Here is an 18,567-nt window from a genome sequence, read left to right on the forward strand (position 1 = left end):
AGATTCCTTGGCCCCAAATTCTCTGTCTCTGATGATAAGAATGCCTTCCCTCCTCCTGGTACAGGAAGGGGACCATTCACATGGGAGTTTTATGACCTGTTTCAAGGAAGAAGGGCAAGATGAGGGGAGTTAGAGTGACCTTGCAACTCTTGCTGTTGGGCTTTTGAATTCCTTCAACTTGAGATACCTAACATGCTAAGGTGCTGTAAGTTAGGATGCCCTGAGCCCCGAGCCCCACCCACCTTAAGTTCGTACCTTTGCTTCTATGGTACAACTCTATCTTCTAGACAGTTTTTCCTCGTTTTATAGTGGAGCCTCGTCTCACTGCTGTTTTCCATTGGAAACTGATGAGAAGCATAGGAAAGCAGATGGAGCACAGACTGCAGAAATGAAAAGCACAGAAGAAAGAGCTGTGTGAAAGAAATATTTAATCATAACATGAAAAACTCATGGTGGCAACTTTTCCATTATGTTAAATTTCACTCATTTCTATGCATTCTGGGTATGTGTTTAAAAACAAAGGTTGTAATTTTCCATCTTTATGCCCATCTACCATGGGTTTTTGATTTTGTCTTTTGCAGGATTACGACTTGAGCCAGCTGCAGCAGCCTGATACCGTGGAACCTGATGCCATTAAGCCTGTAGGAATCCGACGACTGGACGAGAGACCCATCCATGCCGAGCCCCAGTACCCAGTCCGATCTGCAGCCCCGCACCCTGGGGACATCGGGGACTTCATTAATGAGGTGCACAGACGGCTCACTGTCTTTATAAGGATGTTTATTTTATGCTAATTGTCAGCCATACGTAGACCACACATTGCTTAGAATACAGCTTTGTAGTTCATTAAAACACACTTGATTTTTTTCAAGCTTATCTTTGAGTTAAAGCGAATGTGGCTTCAGCAACAGAACAGATTTAATTGCTTTGGTGGGCCAAAAACCGATCTACCAATTGATATTCTGTATTTGTAAATGACATTCGTATATATTGTCAGTATCCGTCACACTATCTCCAAAAGGTTTTTTTCCCCTAGATTACAAGTAATAAATAGACTAACAGTATTCTAGTGTATTCTAATTTCATTTATCAGCACTGATGAACGTAATAATAGTTCACTTTCATCTTCCTGACATCGTACCCTTTGAATCCCACAAACATTGAGAATCCAGTGCCTACCCAATGACTAGTGAGTTCCATCAAATGAGATTAGTAGGAAGAGGAGCTAAATTAAATACTATGTAAGTGATTTAAATACTTGTCTAGTTGAAGAGTTTTAAGAGCTTCTGAAAGAGGCAGCTAATTCTCTGTTGAATATAACAGATATGATTTCCACCATCAAAATTATTATGGCATTCTTTTATTTCATTACTGACCAAGAGTTCTGTTACAGTTAATACTTAAGTTTGGAAGTAAAATGATCTGTGCTGCTGCTTTTGATCATGTCTGTAGTTTTACTGCAATTCTCCTTTTGAATTTTTAGTGTAAGAGAACAATACATATTGATGTCGAGTGTGAATAGAGGGCAGACTCAGACAGTCTCTGGCCATGTCCTGCAGCTCAGTATTTCCAAGATCAGAATAGGTCTCCGTGCATTACAAAGTGGAACACATCTGTCATCTGTCGCCTTCAGTCGTGTGCTGATAACACTCATATGTCCTGTGCTTCCTTGTAGTCATATATGTATATGATATATATATATCCACTTCAGTTTTTTTAGATGTAGTTGTAGTTTGTAAAAAAAAGTTTTGAAACAAGATTAGAGTATTTACCTTCCCTTTACAACTATTCATTGCTGTCTATTCCTGAAATACATGCTGCTTTCTGAACAAATGCTTTTGCTTCTGTTAAACAGGTAATAGGTTAATTTGCTTTCATCATGGCTTAAAAGCAGATGGAAGGCAAAACAACAGAGTCCCAATAATAACTCCTTTATCTGCAAAACTATGCCCTGACTTTTCCAGTTTATTTATGTAGAGACCTGGTCAGGGGGTTTGCGGGAATTTATATTTATGACTAGATCTTTTTGAATACTTAAGAGTGCCTGATGATTTTACTTCTGAGTTAGCATTTGTGGTCATGAGAAATTTCTTAGTTATCCCTGCGGTTGTTGGGTCAAGATACCATGAATCTTTTGAATGGCGATGTCGAAGCCAGACTTTTTTTAAAGCGAGACATTTTTAAAGCAAGAATTTTAGCTTCAGTGTGATTCAACAAGTACTTGACTGTTTCTGCCTTTCACTGAAGTGTCAGTATTCCGTGGGACTCCATGCCATCCATAACACTGTTCTTTTCTCAGTGATAAAGTTCAAGCACTAAGCATCATTTATAAGACTGTTTTCCTAATCTGACTCCTGCCCTCTTCCCCCATGACAGTTCCTTCCAGGGCTACAGACCCACTGAACTGTTTGCAGTTCCTCAAAAACATCCCAGCTTTGACTATGTATAATGTAACTTCTTACTTATAAAGCCCTTACTTTCTCAACCATCAGGGAAACACCCACTTAGCCTTCAGATTCACCTCAAACATCCCCTTCTCTGGGAGGCCTTCTCTGATACCTCCGGGAAGGGTTAACAAGACCCTTCCTCCATTGTCGCCCTGGCCACTGAGGTATAACTGTCAATACTTCTCTCTCCCATGTGAACACGTGCCTTCTCTCCAGGATGAAGACTATTTCTTGTTCATCTTTGCATAACCTAAGCATCTGGTGTGTGGCCCAGCTCCTAGATTTTGTTGTTTTAAGGAATCCCAAGTGCTGTGGCAAGTGGTGTAAGGCTCTGAGCACTGCCCGACGTGCAGTTGATTGGGATTCGTTGGGTCCCATGTCTGGGGCCTTTCACTCTGCTGGAGCTGACTAAATTCAGGAAATGAGGATACTGGTTATTCTAAGTCGTGTTTTAGTGTATGCTTGGGGTTTGTGTCTATGTGTTTGTGTCTACGTGTGTGTTCATTCATCATTTTTACAGGACTGCATTTTCTTCAGGAGGTAAGGAAGTATTTCTAGTTGATTCACTAGATTCAGTTACCCAGCCCTTCAAATGCCACGGTAGAAAGAGCTACAGTCAGAATTTCATTTGGAATTCCTTTTCCCAGAACAGTGCCTAGCCTAAAAAGTACACAGCCTAAAAAGCAGCTCAGGACCATAATGAACATGTTTCAGTACTTATACAGAAAACTTGGTGCCAAACGACTGACTTGCAAATTAACTTCTAGAATGCAGTCAGTTCATAATCTGAGGATTGTCTGCATTTGCTAAAAATGACTCATTCTGAAATGATCTTGAGCTTGGTATAGGACCATTCATTCAGCAAATAACTATTGAATGCCTACTGTGTGTACATATCTGCACTAGTCATATGTGGAAGGACAATAAATTAGACCTAGGTTCTCTTCGTGTTTACTCCCTACTTTGCTGCAAGCATGATCTTTATACCAGGCAAACATTCCACTATCCGAAGCCTTCCTTTACTAGACATGGGAGGCACACTGGGTGTAATCCTTACTTGGCTTCACAGTTTCATCTCAGCCCCCTCCCCCTGCATCTTACAGGCCAGGGCCAGGGACTCTACTTGTAGCTTCCAGGCTCAGCTTTAATTCCATGTCAGTATATGTTCCCATGCTGTGCTCTCTGCCTGGAATGCCCTTCCCTTTTCTAGATATTAGTTCCTCCACTAAGTCTTTACCAAGCCAAGAAGGGTCAAGCACATAGTTGGGACAGGCACCGTCCAGTGGCATCCCACCATATCCAGGACTCACCTTCTTTCATAACCCCTCATTCAAGGTTCCGTTCTGCCTCCAGGGGAAGAGGTGCTCATCCCTGAGGGGTGGTGTAAGGCACACTGCTTTGGCAAGTACATGAATGGGCAAAAGAATCACATTTGGAAATGTCTCTCCAAATGACCACAGGATGCGTGACAATGAATGCAATCGTAAGATAGAGAAATGTGGACAAGATGGAGAACCAAACATTTACACCTAGAAAGGCCCTACATTTGGACATAGGAAGGGAGTCTACGGAGGTGAAGGTGTCACAGAAAACAACTAAAACAGGGGTGGGGATGAGATGATCAGGTCTGTGGGGAAATTCATGGGGATGAAACTGTCAAATGGCCTAAGTCATAACATACAAATACACCTTATAGATTCTTCCAAGACACCCATTAAGTCTCATTCAATATCTTTCTATAACTGGACAGATGAAAATAAATTTAAAATAAAGGTACCTAGAAAAAATTCAAGCGTATTTTATAAACACATATAAAATGCAAACAGATTTCTTTATCCCCAGATCTTATTCGATTTAGCACAGTACTGAATGTTCCAAAGGAAGAATAGTATAGTGCAATTATAATTAGAGTGTTTTTATAATGAAAGGAATAAATAAGCTCATGAGAACATTTTCTAGTTTGTTTATTTAAATAACCAATGAATGTTGCCTTGAATATAAAAAAATGTATTTACCGTCTGATAGGTAGAATAAAACAAATTACACATTTTTGAATTTCAGCTACAGAATTTCATTCTATTTTGAGGTTTTAAATATGACCTTCAGAGGGTGAAAAGATGAAACAAATTCATTTAATCTCAGCCTGACAGTAGATGTTAGCATACCTCTAATAACTTTACTAATCCTATATATTTCTTTATCTCAGAATATAAAAACCAAGGGCATATTTCTGTTAAAAGACCAACTTTTGATTGGTATTTAAAAACTTATGAAAAGTGCTTCAAAAATTACTTGCAAGAAACTACTAAAGTTTAGAACTTTTACTTTTTGTCTCCTCTTAAATTTATTTGTCCTCTTCAAAATATCTCTGTCCACTCTTATCTTTGAGTTCATATCCAGCTACCACACCTAACAGCTCTGTTATCTTTGAAATCCTTGGATTTTACCCCTTGGATTTCCAGTTTTCATATGTATACATAAAATGAGGATAATAATAAAATCCTTTGTTAAGATTTCTATAAGGACTAAATGAGATAGTCCACATTATATTAGTTATTATTACAAGTTACTTTGCAAGAAGAACACTTTTCTACTGTTTTCTAGGTATAAATTTAAAAAAATCCTCTCCTTCCAAAAAATTTGCTTTAAGTAAAATGAAATTCTCAGAAAGGGACGTAGTAATGTTGGTATTAAAGTCACAGAATTCCACTGTAATGTAAACCTGGTATACTTTTATGTCCACATATATTTTAAGCCTAAATCCTAGTTTCTTCTTTTTTTATTCAGTTTTATTTATTTATTTTGGAAGAGAGAAACAGTGCATGAGCAGGGGAGGAAAGAGAGAGAGGGAAAGATCATCCCCAGCTCGGACCCTGATGCGGGGCTGGATCTCAGGAACCATGAGATCATGACCTGAGTGAAATCAAGAGTCAGTCCCCCTGGGGCGCCTGGGTAGCCCAGTTCATTAAGCATCAGACTTTGGCTCAGGTCGTGATCTCACAGTTTGTGGGTTTAAGCCCTGCATTGTGCTCTGTGCTGCCAGCTCTGATCCTAGAGCCTGCTTCGGATTCTGTGTCTCCCTCTCTGCACTGCCCCCACTCGTGTGCGCTCACTCTTGCTCTCTCTCTCAAAAAATAAAAAATAAATTAGAGGGGCGCCTGGGTGGCTCAGTCGGTTAAGCGGCCGACTTCAGCTGAGGTCACGATCTCGCGGTCCGTGAGTTCGAGCCCCGCGTCGGGCTCTGTGCTGACAGCTCAGAGCCTGGAGCCTGTTTCGCATTCTGTGTCTCCCTCTCTCTGACCCTCCCCCATTCATGCTCTGTCTCTCTCTGTCTCAAAAATAAATAAACGTTAAAAATTTAAAAAAAATAAATAAATTAGAAAAAAAAAAGAGTAGGTTTCTTAACCGACTGAGCCACCCAGGTACCCCTCATCCTAAATCCTGGCTTCTTCTAAAAGGAGTATATATAAATATGAACACGGTGATAAGGTGAAAACCCAAGCCCAGGACAGTAGTGCAAAGCTACCTTCTAGTATACCTGCTGGATGTCAGGGACTGTGTTGAATAGCAGGATATGAAATGAATATAAACATCGTTGGCAGAAAAGGATGTCACAATCTAGTGTAACCAAAACATGGCAATAAAATTAAAAGGGATCATGGGAATGACTCTCGGTCATGATTGAGGGAAAAATCCATGTAGCAGAAGTAACATTTTTAATGGGCTTTAAAGGATGGATGGATGGATGGATGGATATTAATCAAATGAAAAATTTTGAGTCAAGAAGTTTCAGCCAAAGGAAATCACATTTCAGCCAGCAGGAAATGAATATGCATATAACATAGAGGTACACAAAAAACATCACATTTTTAGGTTTGGAGGGGCTTTTGGTGAATAATTTAGTTGTGGTTGCTGAAGCCAAGAATAGCTGAGACAGAAAAGGTACATGAACAGTCCAAGTTCACTGACTGCTCTGCTAAAGAGTTTTAACTCTATCCTGTAGGTTACCCAAACAACAGGCATTTGAGTAATAATGCCTTCTAGGTTTTTCCAGGTCCACATACCTCTTCTATTATTTACTTAAACTTCTAATCAATTTTTAATTTATTTGTTTAATAAAGGTAATTGTTTTAAAGTGCTCATGCGCCAATTAAAAATTGTCTTGCATACCCCCCGCCCCACCCGGGAAACTTCTCCCTTATTTGGGAAACACTGCAATAGGTGATAGCAATCAGTTTTACTTGGGGGAGCAACTTCAAATAATGTCTGAAAGAGGAACCAGGCGTAGTTTGTAGAAAAGAAGTAGGAATAGTACTGGGGGACTGGGAGACCAGTTAGAGAGGCTTTTGCTATGGTCCAGGCAGGATATAAAGAGGACCTGAACTAAGGCAGGGGCATTGAGAGAACAGAAGACGGAATGCAAGGGAATCAACAGGACCTCTTTCCTCTCAGATCCCTCATGCGTTCCCGCACTGAAGAATGTGGGTTTTTATAGCTCCTGTAAAAGCATATCTCCATCCATAAAGCATAGGATCAGAAGTCTATAAATACAAGCTCAGCAAGAATTCAGCCAGAGACACAGGCTTTTTCATTTTACAGAGACACCTCAAACTATAGAAAATAGTTCAGATTTATCCAGAGTTCAAGATCTGCCTCTCCAGGAAAGGCAAAAAAGGCACATGCTCTTCTAGATTTAGTCAGACGTAGGCGGAGAAAGAGAAACACATGCAGTTCATTTGTAGATTTGACAACAGCACATTACACATCCTGTGAAACAGTGTCTACACCTAAGAAAAAAGGAATCCCATAAGGGAAGACCCGATGGGTACGTGGCCCACCGGATTTCTTCCGTACATTCTCTCTGGTTGCATGTCTGTCATTTTCAGTCTCTCAGAACTTGACTGTGATCTTTTTAGAATTACCAAAATAGTACCCAGAATTTATATAATACCTCATCCACAAGAGTTTTTATTCTCAGATAAAAATCAGTGCTATCCAAGTGGAAGGGACTTAAGGTACTCAATCTTCAGGCTACAAAGATGGCTTGCCTAAGAATTCTTGAAAAGTTGAGTGATTGTTTTTGCCCTTTTGTAATTATTAAAACCTGAGACTGTGCAATGTTCTGGCATAGCACAGTGATTTCTAATGGATTGCATGGCCTTAACTTAGGAAGGAAGGAAGGAAGGAAGGAAAGAAGGTAGGAAGGTAGGAAAGGAGGGAGGGAGGGAAGGAAGGAGGGAGGAAGGAAACAGATTCAGAAATGACCAGGATGATCTAAAAACCAAAGCAAGAGGGGGCGCCTGGGTGGCGCAGTCGGTTAAGCGCCCGACTTCAGCCAGGTCACGATCTCACGGTCCGTGAGTTCGAGCCCCGCGTCAGGCTCTGGGCTGATGGCTCAGAGCCTGGAGCCTGTTTCCGATTCTGTGTCTCTTTCTCTGCCCCTCCCCTGTTCATGCTCTGTCTCTCTCTGTCCCAAAAATAAATAAACGTTGAAAAAAAAATTAAAAAAAAAAAAACCAAAGCAAGAGATAAAAACAATTTACAAGAAATGAATATACTTTAGAATCTCAGTAGTGAGTAGGGGTCTAGATTATCAGCAGTATTATACTTATTTTAAGGAGTTGACTTAGATGGTTTAGGAATACAGTGAAGGGTCTCAGGTCCTTTTCCACACCAGTGAATACCAGACAGCTTCCCACATTTGTCCCTAAGTCGTGGTAAATACAGGCCATTGCTTTCCTCTCCACTGAATCCAGTCACACTTGACACCCTGCCATTGACTCTTTAGAACTAATTTTAGTCTTAACCTTTTCATATTTCCAGTTTGGAACTGACACCATAAAGATTGGGCAGGGCTCTGCCTGTATTTCTATTTAAATTTTGAATTGTGATAAAACAGATGACCTGAACATGGTGACCTTGGTCATTGTCTCTGTTCTCTGTCTTACAAAGCAGTTTTACTCAAGGTCATAATGAAAACTTAATACAGATATGCCCTGCTTTTCAAAAGTTCACGTTCTACCACTTCACTTCTATGGAAGACCTACATCAGTACTTGTTTTCACTAACCGAAAGAAATCCAAAGAGGGGTTTGCTTTTATGAAAAAAGGTGAAAAGCAACAAGCAGTGTATAGCTTCTGTTGTATGGGAAGCCGTTATAGAGACATGTGCACCCCAGCAGAGCGAGCAGCCCGCCAGGCTCCTTCCCCAGAACTACACTCAGCATCTCAGCATCCAACTGCAAAGCTTTGAACTGTGTCTGTGAACATCTCTGCTTCATCTCCATTTATTTTGTGCATCCGTTAGCAACATGTGTCCTGAGGTATCAGAAAAGCCTCAGAGGCATTATTTTTGGAGTCTGGGAATACTCAAGAAATTTCCTATAGGAATGAATAGTAATTGCCTCCTTGCTTTCCTCCATTCCTCCTTCCTTTCGGAAGGTTTCATCAGAATGTTCTTACTTTCGGGGGCGCCTGGGTGGCGCAGTCGGTTAAGCGTCCGACTTCAGCCAGGTCACGATCTCGCGGTCCGGGAGTTCGAGCCCCGCATCGGGCTCTGGGCTGATGGCTCAGAGCCTGGAGCCTGTTTCCGATTCTGTGTCTCCCTCTCTCTCTGCCCCTCCCCCGTTCATGCTCTGTCTCTCTCTGTCCCAAAAATAAATAAACGTTGAAAAAAAAAAAATTAAAAAAAAAAATTAAAAAAAAAAAAAAAAAAAAAGAATGTTCTTACTTTCGGATAGCGGGGGATACCTGTATTTGTCTTCAGAAACTTATTCTCCTTATCAGGATGTTCTTTGTCTTCTTGATTTCCTCCCAGATCTTTCTTGGGTCCAGTTCTCGTGTGGACCCAACTTAGACCACGCTGGACTAAAAGAATCATCTCTTGCTTAAATTTGCAGTTGCTGGATTTTGTAGGGAAAAGGAAAAGGGGTGCATGCTAATATTTGAATATAAACTCCATGAGGACAGGCGTTGGATCTAGCTTATTAATAGCTGTGTCCCCACCACTAAGCAGAATACGTTTAATATACATACTCAATAAATACATCTTGAATTGAATACATAAATATAAACAAAATGAACAAAGGTGCATTGTTTGGCTTTTACCAACTAAGGCTGCAGGAATTAACAACTCCAAAGTATCATCTGCTTACAATAACAAAGGTTTACTTCTTGCCCAAATTCTGGGTTAACTGTGGGCAGGCAATGTCTTCATGTCTTCTGTGTTTCAGGATCCAGGCAGAAGGAAAACTCCGGGCTGGGGCAGACCATTCTCCTGGGAGAGGGGGCAAGAAGGAACTGATAGAAACACATTAGATGGAAAAGGCTTGAGGTGTCTTCTCTACACCACTGCTTACGTTGTACTGGCCAAACCCAGCTCATAGCCAAGCCTGACAATGGGTTTGGGAAGTGAACTCTGGCTCCAGAGAGGCACTTGTGGTAGTGTGGGCATGTGATCCACCTACAAAGACAGGATAGTAAATCATTGAGGACAGTAATACGGTCTACCACAGAAAGGAATTCTGACTTTTGAGAAATTGTAGTTCGTGATTTTCAGTCTTAGCAAAATTGCCCTGTAGTTTATTCTCTAAATATGGTAAATAAAATCCTTTCTAAAATTACTTACGTTTTATACATTGAAGTAGTTTGCTAAAGATGTGCTTTATTTTATTTTACACTGGCTTTTCTGGGTTATATGTAGTATAACCAGACATGAGGGAAAATGGTGTTTCATTAAAATGGTTACAATGGTTGATAAGAGAGACTTGGGATGGGAAAACTGGTAGTGTGTACTTTTCTCTTTTTTTTCCTTTTAATTTTTTTTAATATTTTTTTTTTTGAGAGAGAGAGAGAGAGATACAGAGTGTGAGTGGAGGAGGGGCAGAGAGAGAGGGAGACACAGAATCCAAAGCAGGCTCCAGGCTCCAAGCTGTCAGCACAGAGCCCAACACAGGGCTCAAACTCTTGAACTGCGAGATCATGACTTGAGCCGGAGTAGGATGCCTAACCGACTGAGCCACCCAGGCGCCCCAGTTTCTCTCTTGCTTTCGATGGAAGTCCGGCAGCTGCCATTTGTTTCTCAAAATACCATGTCTTCACATTTATTTTTCTTCTTTCAAGTCACAAAGCAAGAAATTTTTCACTGAACCTAAAAGTGGATTTTTTTAGACTAATATTCATTGAGTGCCAACAGGCACCAGACACTGTGATGAGCCCTTGGGTGCCTTTATTCCATTTAGTCTCCATAATAATCTTACTGTTGTTATTACACCTGCAGATGAGGAAATGAAGCCTGGAGAACTTAGCCGAAAACCCTCAGCTAATACTGTGTAGCGCTGAGCTGGCAACCCAGGGGATAGTGGTTAAGAGGTCTGATGTGTTAACCACTAACCACTCTACATACTGATTCTGACCTTAATTTTCATGTTCTTTTGTTCTCTTCCTCCCCTGTAAACTTGGAAGAATAAACAGATGATGACATACTTATTAAAAGGTCCCACATGTACGTACTCGTAAAATACATGTGGGTCGGAAGGATTGATCGACAGGACAGTAAGTGAGGCCACAGCCCACTAGCGTTTAAAAAGCAGAGTTGTATGAAAAGAGAAAGATTGTTTGGAACTGATGCTGGTGTATCTCAGGGCACTAGAATGGAACTGGGGAAAATTTAGAGAAAATGCCATTTTAAGTATTAAACCTTAAAGGTTTTGTAGGGCATAATTATGAATTGGCTACAGGTACATGAATTCTAGATTAAAAAGCAAGAGTTAAGTTTTTAGATAATAATTTCATTGGCTCCTATGGTTTTTAAATAATCTTTAATTTAGATGTGCAAAACTTCCCCCTGCCAATATTTACACTGTATATAGACACTGGAACATGACTTTTCTGAAGCTTATGGGAGCTAGAAGTCACTCTATTCTTAAAAAATAATACCTGATCATAGTTTAATGATTAGTGTCAATTAATGTCACATTTTGTGTTTCATTATGAACATAAATGATTTAATGAGTATCTTTCCTTATATTATAATCATGTCTGGCCAGTTATCCTTTTTTTTTTTTTTTTTTCATTTTCCTTTGATTTCCCTTCATTTTTCCTTCCAGACCTAGGTCAAATATGCCACTTCCTCTTTGAAATCTTAGCTCTCAGTGCTAGTCCTGATTTTTTTTCTTTTTTCTTTTCTTTTTTTTTTTTTTTTTTGGCATTCTAATGATTTTTTGCCTCGACCCTGTAGCTTTATTACTTATTTATCATTTATTTCACACAATAGTAATGCCCGTTATGCTAGATTACAAGCTTGTAGAGGGTAGGGGCCATATGGCATTCATTTGTATATCTCTCTCTTTGCGTTGCATTTACAACCTGTTCAACGTGTTCACTGTCAGAATCCTTTGACTCTGACTCTTAGGGTTCACGTATGACATGATTTCATAGCCCTGTGTGTTATTTCTTATAACTTATACCAGCAGTAATTACTCAATGCACGGTTATCCAATTGCATTACCGGACTTCATCTGAGATCCTTCTCAACCTCTAGCAGTTGGCCATTCATTTCTGCCACCTGCCAAACACATTCTCCAATTAACTCCCCTTCCATTGTACGTCTTGGCCTAACTGAGCTAGACGTCCTAGGGGTCTTTCCTGCAGAGGAAAGTTGTATTTTTGTCTAACTTCCAAACGTGGTGATAACCCCAATTTCTGTAGGTAGAAAATGTTGTGGTCTGCAGGTGGAAACTTACAAACAAGTGTTTGATTCCATGGGACCCCTAGGATCTGCTTGTGGTTTGCACATCGTAACCCTCTCTGCGTTCTTTCTTTGTCTTTCCAAATCGTAGGGCCTTAAAGCTGCTGACAATGATCCCACCGCTCCGCCATACGACTCCCTCTTAGTCTTTGACTATGAAGGCAGCGGCTCCACCGCTGGGTCCTTGAGCTCTCTTAATTCCTCAAGTAGTGGTGGCGAGCAGGACTATGACTACCTGAACGACTGGGGGCCACGCTTCAAGAAACTTGCTGACATGTACGGTGGAGGTGATGACTGAACTTCAGGGTGAACTTGGTTTTTGGACAAGTACAAACAATTTCAACTGATATTCCCAAAAAGCATTCAGAAGCTAGGCTTTAACTTTGTAGTCTACTAGCACAGTGCTTGCTGGAGGCTTTGGCATAGGCTGCAAACCAATTTGGGCTCAGAGGGAATATCAGTGATCCAATACTGTTTGGAAAAACACTGAGCTCAGTTACACTTGAATTTTACAGTACAGAAGCACTGGGATTTTATGTGCCTTTTTGTACCTTTTTCAGATTGGAATTAGTTTTATGTTTAAGGCTTTAATGGTACTGATTTCTGAAACGATAAGTAAAAGACAAAATATTTTGTGGTGGGAGCAGTAAGTTAAACCATGATATGCTTCAATACGCTTTTGTTACATTGCATTTGCTTTTATTAAAACACAGAATTAAACAAACACAAAACAAAAACTCATGGAGCGATTTTATTATCTTGGGGGATGAGACCATGAGATTGGAAAATGTACATTACTTCTAGTTTTAGACTTTAGATTTTTTTTTTCACTAAAATCTTAAAACTTACGCAGCTGGTTGCAAATAAAGGGAGTTTTCATATCACCAATTTGTAGCAAAATTGAATTTTTTCATAAACTAGAATGTTAGATACATTTTGGTCTTAATCCATGTACACTTTTTTTATTTACTGTATTTTTTCCACTTCACTGTAAAAATGGTATGTGTACATAATGTTTTATTGGCATAGTCTATGGAGAAGTACAGAAACTTCAGAACATGTGTATGTATTATTTGGACTATGGATTCAGGTTTTTTGCATGTTTATATCTTTCGTTATGGATAAAGTATTTACAAGACAAAGTGACATTTGATTCAATTGTTGAGCTGTAGTTAGAATACTCAATTTTTAATTTTTTAATTTTTTTTTATTTTTTATTTTCTTTTTTGTTTGGGGAGGGAGAAAAGTTCTTAGCACAAATGTTTTACATAATTTGTACCAAAAAAAAAAAAAAAAGGAAAGAAAAGAAAAGAAAGGGGTGGCCTGACACTGGAGGCACTACTAAGTGTGTGTTTTTAAAAAAAAAATGAAAAAAAAAAAAACCAAGCTTTTAAACTGGAGAGACTTCTGACAGCAGCTTTGCCTCTGTATTGTGTACCAGAATATAAATGACACACCTCTGACCCCAGCGTTCTGAATAAAATGCTAATTTTGGATCTGGTGACTGGTTTGAACTTTTTTTTTCTACCTGAGCTGCTTTAAATGTTGCAAAAACCCCAAGTATCGGAGTTTCGTTGATAGAACAGCACTACAAAAGTATGTATCTGTTCTCACGCTGTTCACCACTGAACCCCCCTTAGCCTGGCGGCCTTGTCCAGCGAGCAACAGAGAGAATCGCCACGGATGTTCCCATCACAGGAGAAAAACATCAAGAGACACGGGAGGAGACTGTTCGATGATGGTATACACATCACTTCAGTGAACTTTGTATAATTCTTAGTATCACTTGTACTTTAATTCCTTTCTGCTCCAGCTTATGATTACACTGACTCTAAAGGGCCTTTTTCATTAGAGCACCAGCATAAGGAAAACCTTGGTAAAAAGTTACAGGACTGGCCCTGAAAACCGCACTGGACACCTGGCATCTCAGGCAGTTCATTGAAGCCATTTTCTGTACCCCGTGCAGTATATATACTCTCTGGTACTTCCGTTCCATGACTTGACCATTTTTTTCTGGCTTCATTGAGATATGATTGATAAATAAAATTGTATGTATTTAAGATACACAACACGATGATTTGCCATCTGTATAGATTACGAAATGATTTCCACCGTCAAGTTAATTAACATATTTATCACCTCACATAGTTACCTTTGTATGTGTACGAGAACACAGAAGATCTACTCTCTCAGCAAATTTTAAGTATACAGAACAGTATTAGCGCTGTCTAGATGGTCACGGAGAACAAAAAGGAGAAATGATCCTACTAAACTTTGCGAAATCATTGATGTATCTTACTATGACTCGTAAGTGAGTTTTACGAGACATGAAAAAAGTCTCACTGTATTTTCTGTTTTCTTCGTGATGATTATCACACCATATTTTCCTTCTTTTTAATGTTTTATTTATTTTTGAGAGAGAGAGCGTAAGCAGAGGAGGGGCAGAGAGAGGGGGGGACAGAAGATCAGAAACGGGCTCCCACTTACAGCCACAAGGCCGACGCAGGGCTGGAACTCACAAACCTCGAGATCGTGACCCGAGCTGAAGTCCAACAGCTCTGCCAACTGAGCCACCCGGGCTCCCCTCCCACCATATGCTCTTATACTGTCCAGTTCGGAAAACATTTATACAACACACCTCCTCTAATTAACTCCATGTCTTTTTGCTTCACATGAGGATTATTTTATATTACGGAAATTCACTTTTCTATTGATTGACTCTGTAAGTAATACTTTCTTGTTACTTTTCTAATCACTAAATGCCAGAGATTGCCTCTGGGAATTTCCATAATGAAACTTACTAAATTTTCTAATTGGAGTAGTCTTTTTAAAAATGGATTCTTAGACTGTGCCACTGTGCTGCTGTATATCCAAATGAAAACAACTATTCTTTTTTAACTCAAACCCAGAACTTAAATTTGAATTATTTAGGTAAACAAACACTCTCAATTATTTATTTATTGTTGGCATATGGTCACAGACCACATCTAATATATACAAACTTCAAGCATTACTAATAAGCATTCTGTACCTACACAATCAGTAAATGTAAACAGCATTTTTCAAAACTTACCTTTTTTGCTAAAATACATGACTATTTCCTTTGTGAAAACACTTCCCAAAACAAACAAAAAGGAAACCAGTAAGTGGAAGCCCCGGCCCTGCCTTGCTACAGGAGTAACTTTTGTTAGCTGTTTGATGTGTAATTTCTGGTCTTTTCCAATAAGTATTTTTCCACACACATTTCCATTAAAATTTTATTTTGTTTGTTTTTCATGAAAGTGGGATTGTATGTTACATGTTTAACTTGCCTTTTTCTTTAAGCCATGTGCCTTGGAGAAGTTTCCTTATTAGTATACCTACATACATATGTAGGTGTATACCGATATATATATATCAGTCTTTCTAAATGCTATATAGAATTCATTAATATGCACATATGGTTAGTTTAGCCATTTCCTAAGTAATTTGTCGTTTCCAATTTTTCGCTACTAAAAACAGTGCTACAATTAACATTCTTCCACATGTCTCTTCGCATGGGGTATTTCTCTGAATGACATACTTGGAGATGGAATTGCTGGATTAGAAAATGTGGAGAGAAATGAATTAAATATAGCCAAAATTATAAATATTTTAATGTTATTTCAAATGGACACTTAGCTGAAAGTAGATGAAGCTCTCTAAAAGCCAGCCAGTTCTTTCTTTGGCAAAAGGACTTCATGCAGCCCAAAATAGTAACCACAAAATGTAAGACAATCTAGCCAAGGCCTTATTCTTTTTCTTTGCAAGGTAGTCTTTGAGTCGGGCCACAGTACTAGTTTCAAGTACTTTGAAATGCCTGTAACCATGTGATGTAATAAAACCTTGAAAACTATATTTGTGAACGTGGTTTATGGGCCCCAGCCAGAAACATGTTTCACTAGGTTGTTCCTAGTGACGTGGATCTCTTCTGCAACATTACTCCTCCCCCCAAAATGCGTGCAGAGTGCTAAAATCTCTGTGAAATGGGTTGTTTTCCATGATACAACATGTGCATTTTACATTTTAATGAGACACAGTCAAATTGCCCTAATGAAGAGTAAGCTAACTGAAGACCCGCCAACACCTTAAATAAAACTCTGCAGACTTCCATCCTCAGCACCCTGGACATTACACATTTTACCAATATGAGTGATGAGCAGCAAAGATACCTCGTGCTAATTATGACTTTCCTGATTACTAACGAGACAGAATAACGGTGACTTTTTTCTTATGTTTTTTAGCCATTTGTGTTTCTTTGAATTGCCTGTTTCTATTTCCCTGTTGAATTACTTGGCTTTTCCAATTAATTACTAAGAACTCCTTATATGCATTTTTCTCCCGGTCTTTTGCTAACCTTGGCAATTTGTCCATGGTGTTTTGCCTACTGAAATTTTTGTTTTACCTGGTTTACTCTCTCAGTATTTTCAACTGTAGATGTTTGAGGTCTTCCCATCTCTAAATTATAAAGTTAACTATTCTATATTTTCTGGGGTTTTTGTTGTTTTGCATTTATTTAGCTCTTGAAGTCACCTGGAAATTACTTTGTGTGAGGTAGAAATCTAGCTTTTTGGGGTGCCTGGGTGGCTCAGTCGGTTAAGCGTCCCACTTCAGCTCAGGTGATGATCTCACAGTTTGTGAGTTCAAGCCCCACATCAGACTCTGTGCTGACAGTGCAGAGCCTGGAGCCTGCTTCAGATTCTGTGTCTCCCTTTATCTCTGCCCCCTCCCCCCAAATAAACATTAAAAATTAAAAAAAAAAAAAAAGAAAGAAATCTAACTTAAAAAACTTCTAGATACATGATCTATTTTCTAAACCCACTTGTTAACATGTTCAACCTTAACTCAGTTATGTGAGATAACACCATCATATATACAACTACCATCTAAGTATGTGTTTCTTTCTAGATGATTTATTCTGTTCCATTGATCTTTTATTTAATTCCTGCACATACTAAATCGTTACTCCAGACCGTTGACTCAATAAACCACTCTTCTGTTCAAAATTTTCTGTATTCTTTTCCCACATTTTCATTTGTGCATAAATTTTAGAACCATCAAATTCAATAACAAATTTTGCTGGAAATTTTTATTATGTTGTGAAAAGTTAGTAGTTTCATCTATTCTCCCATGCAATACTATGTAAATCTCTCAATTTTCAGATCACATATACACTTTCATAGAGTTTCATTAAACATTTTATTACCCTGTTTTATCATTTTAATTGCTATAATGAGTGGGATCTACATTTCACAGCATTTTATTGAATAATTCTTTTACTGCTGTATTGGAAATTTATCCACTTTTATTTATTTATCTCACTTTTGTTTTATTTTACTCCCATATTAGTTCTAATTGCTTTTTGGTGATTCTCTTGGATTTTCCTGACAGACAATCATGCTGCAATTCATGACAGTTTGTTTTCTCTAATATGAAAACTTAGCTCATTTTCTGTATAATTAACAGTAATGATCATAAGCATTTTCTTGTTTCTGACAATCGTGGGATGGTTTGTATATTTCATCATTATATATAAGACCTACTGTAGATATAAATATATTTCATATATTTATATGAATATAAACTGGATTACTTTATATGAATATAACTGGATTACTTTGAGATTTTATGAGTACACATGTTGAACTTTATAAAAATTTTCTGCATCTACAGAGGTGAAAATATATTTACACATCAATAATAGTGAATTATGCCATTGATGATCTAATATTGAACCAAACTTTTTATAATAAACCCTACTTGGTCATAATGTTATTCTTTTTTTTAATTTTTTAAAAATTTAAATTACAATATAGTTAACGTACAGTGTTATTAGCTTCAGGTGTACAATATAGTGATCCAACAATTCTATTCATTACTCAGTGCTAATCATGGTAAGTGTACTCTTAACCCCCGTTACCTATTTCACCCATCCCCCCCCAACCTCTCCTCTGGTAACCATCAGTTTTGTTTTCTATAGTTAATCTGTTTTTGGTTTGCCTCTTTTTTCTTTGTTTATTTGTTTTGTTTCTTAAATTCTACATATGAGTGGAAACATATGGTATTTGTCTTTTTCTGACTTATTTCACTTAGCAATATACTCTTTTTTTAATTTTTTTAATGTTTTTATTTTTATTTTTGAGACAGAGAGAGACAGAGCATGAGCAGGGGAGGAGCAGAGAGAGGGGGAGACACAGAATCTGAAGCAGGCTCTAGGCTCTGAGCTGTCAGCACAGAGCCCGACGCCACGGGGCTTGAACTCATGGAGAGTGACATCATGACCTGAGCTGAAGTCAAGACACCTAAATGAGCCACCTAGGCGCCCCAGCAATATTCTCTTTAGATCCACCTATGT

General features: G+C 38.7%; 1 protein-coding gene across 1 annotated transcript in view; it reads left to right on the forward strand.

The window, feature by feature from the left end:
* CDH2 (cadherin 2) overlaps positions 1–13,695 on the forward strand; it is a 215,187-nt gene extending 201,492 nt beyond the window's left edge. The window contains exons 15-16 of the mRNA XM_040479173.1: positions 582–746; positions 12,286–13,695. Coding sequence (XP_040335107.1) covers positions 582–746; positions 12,286–12,492 — 372 coding nt within the window. The 3' untranslated portion in view covers positions 12,493–13,695. The remainder of the gene's footprint in view (positions 1–581; positions 747–12,285) is intronic.
* The last annotated feature ends 4,872 nt before the right edge of the window (positions 13,696–18,567 follow it).

The sequence above is a fragment of the Herpailurus yagouaroundi genome, unplaced genomic scaffold (genome assembly GCF_014898765.1).
Source record: "Herpailurus yagouaroundi ecotype Mexico unplaced genomic scaffold, PumYag 142, whole genome shotgun sequence".
Classification (NCBI taxonomy): Eukaryota; Metazoa; Chordata; class Mammalia; order Carnivora; family Felidae; genus Herpailurus; species Herpailurus yagouaroundi.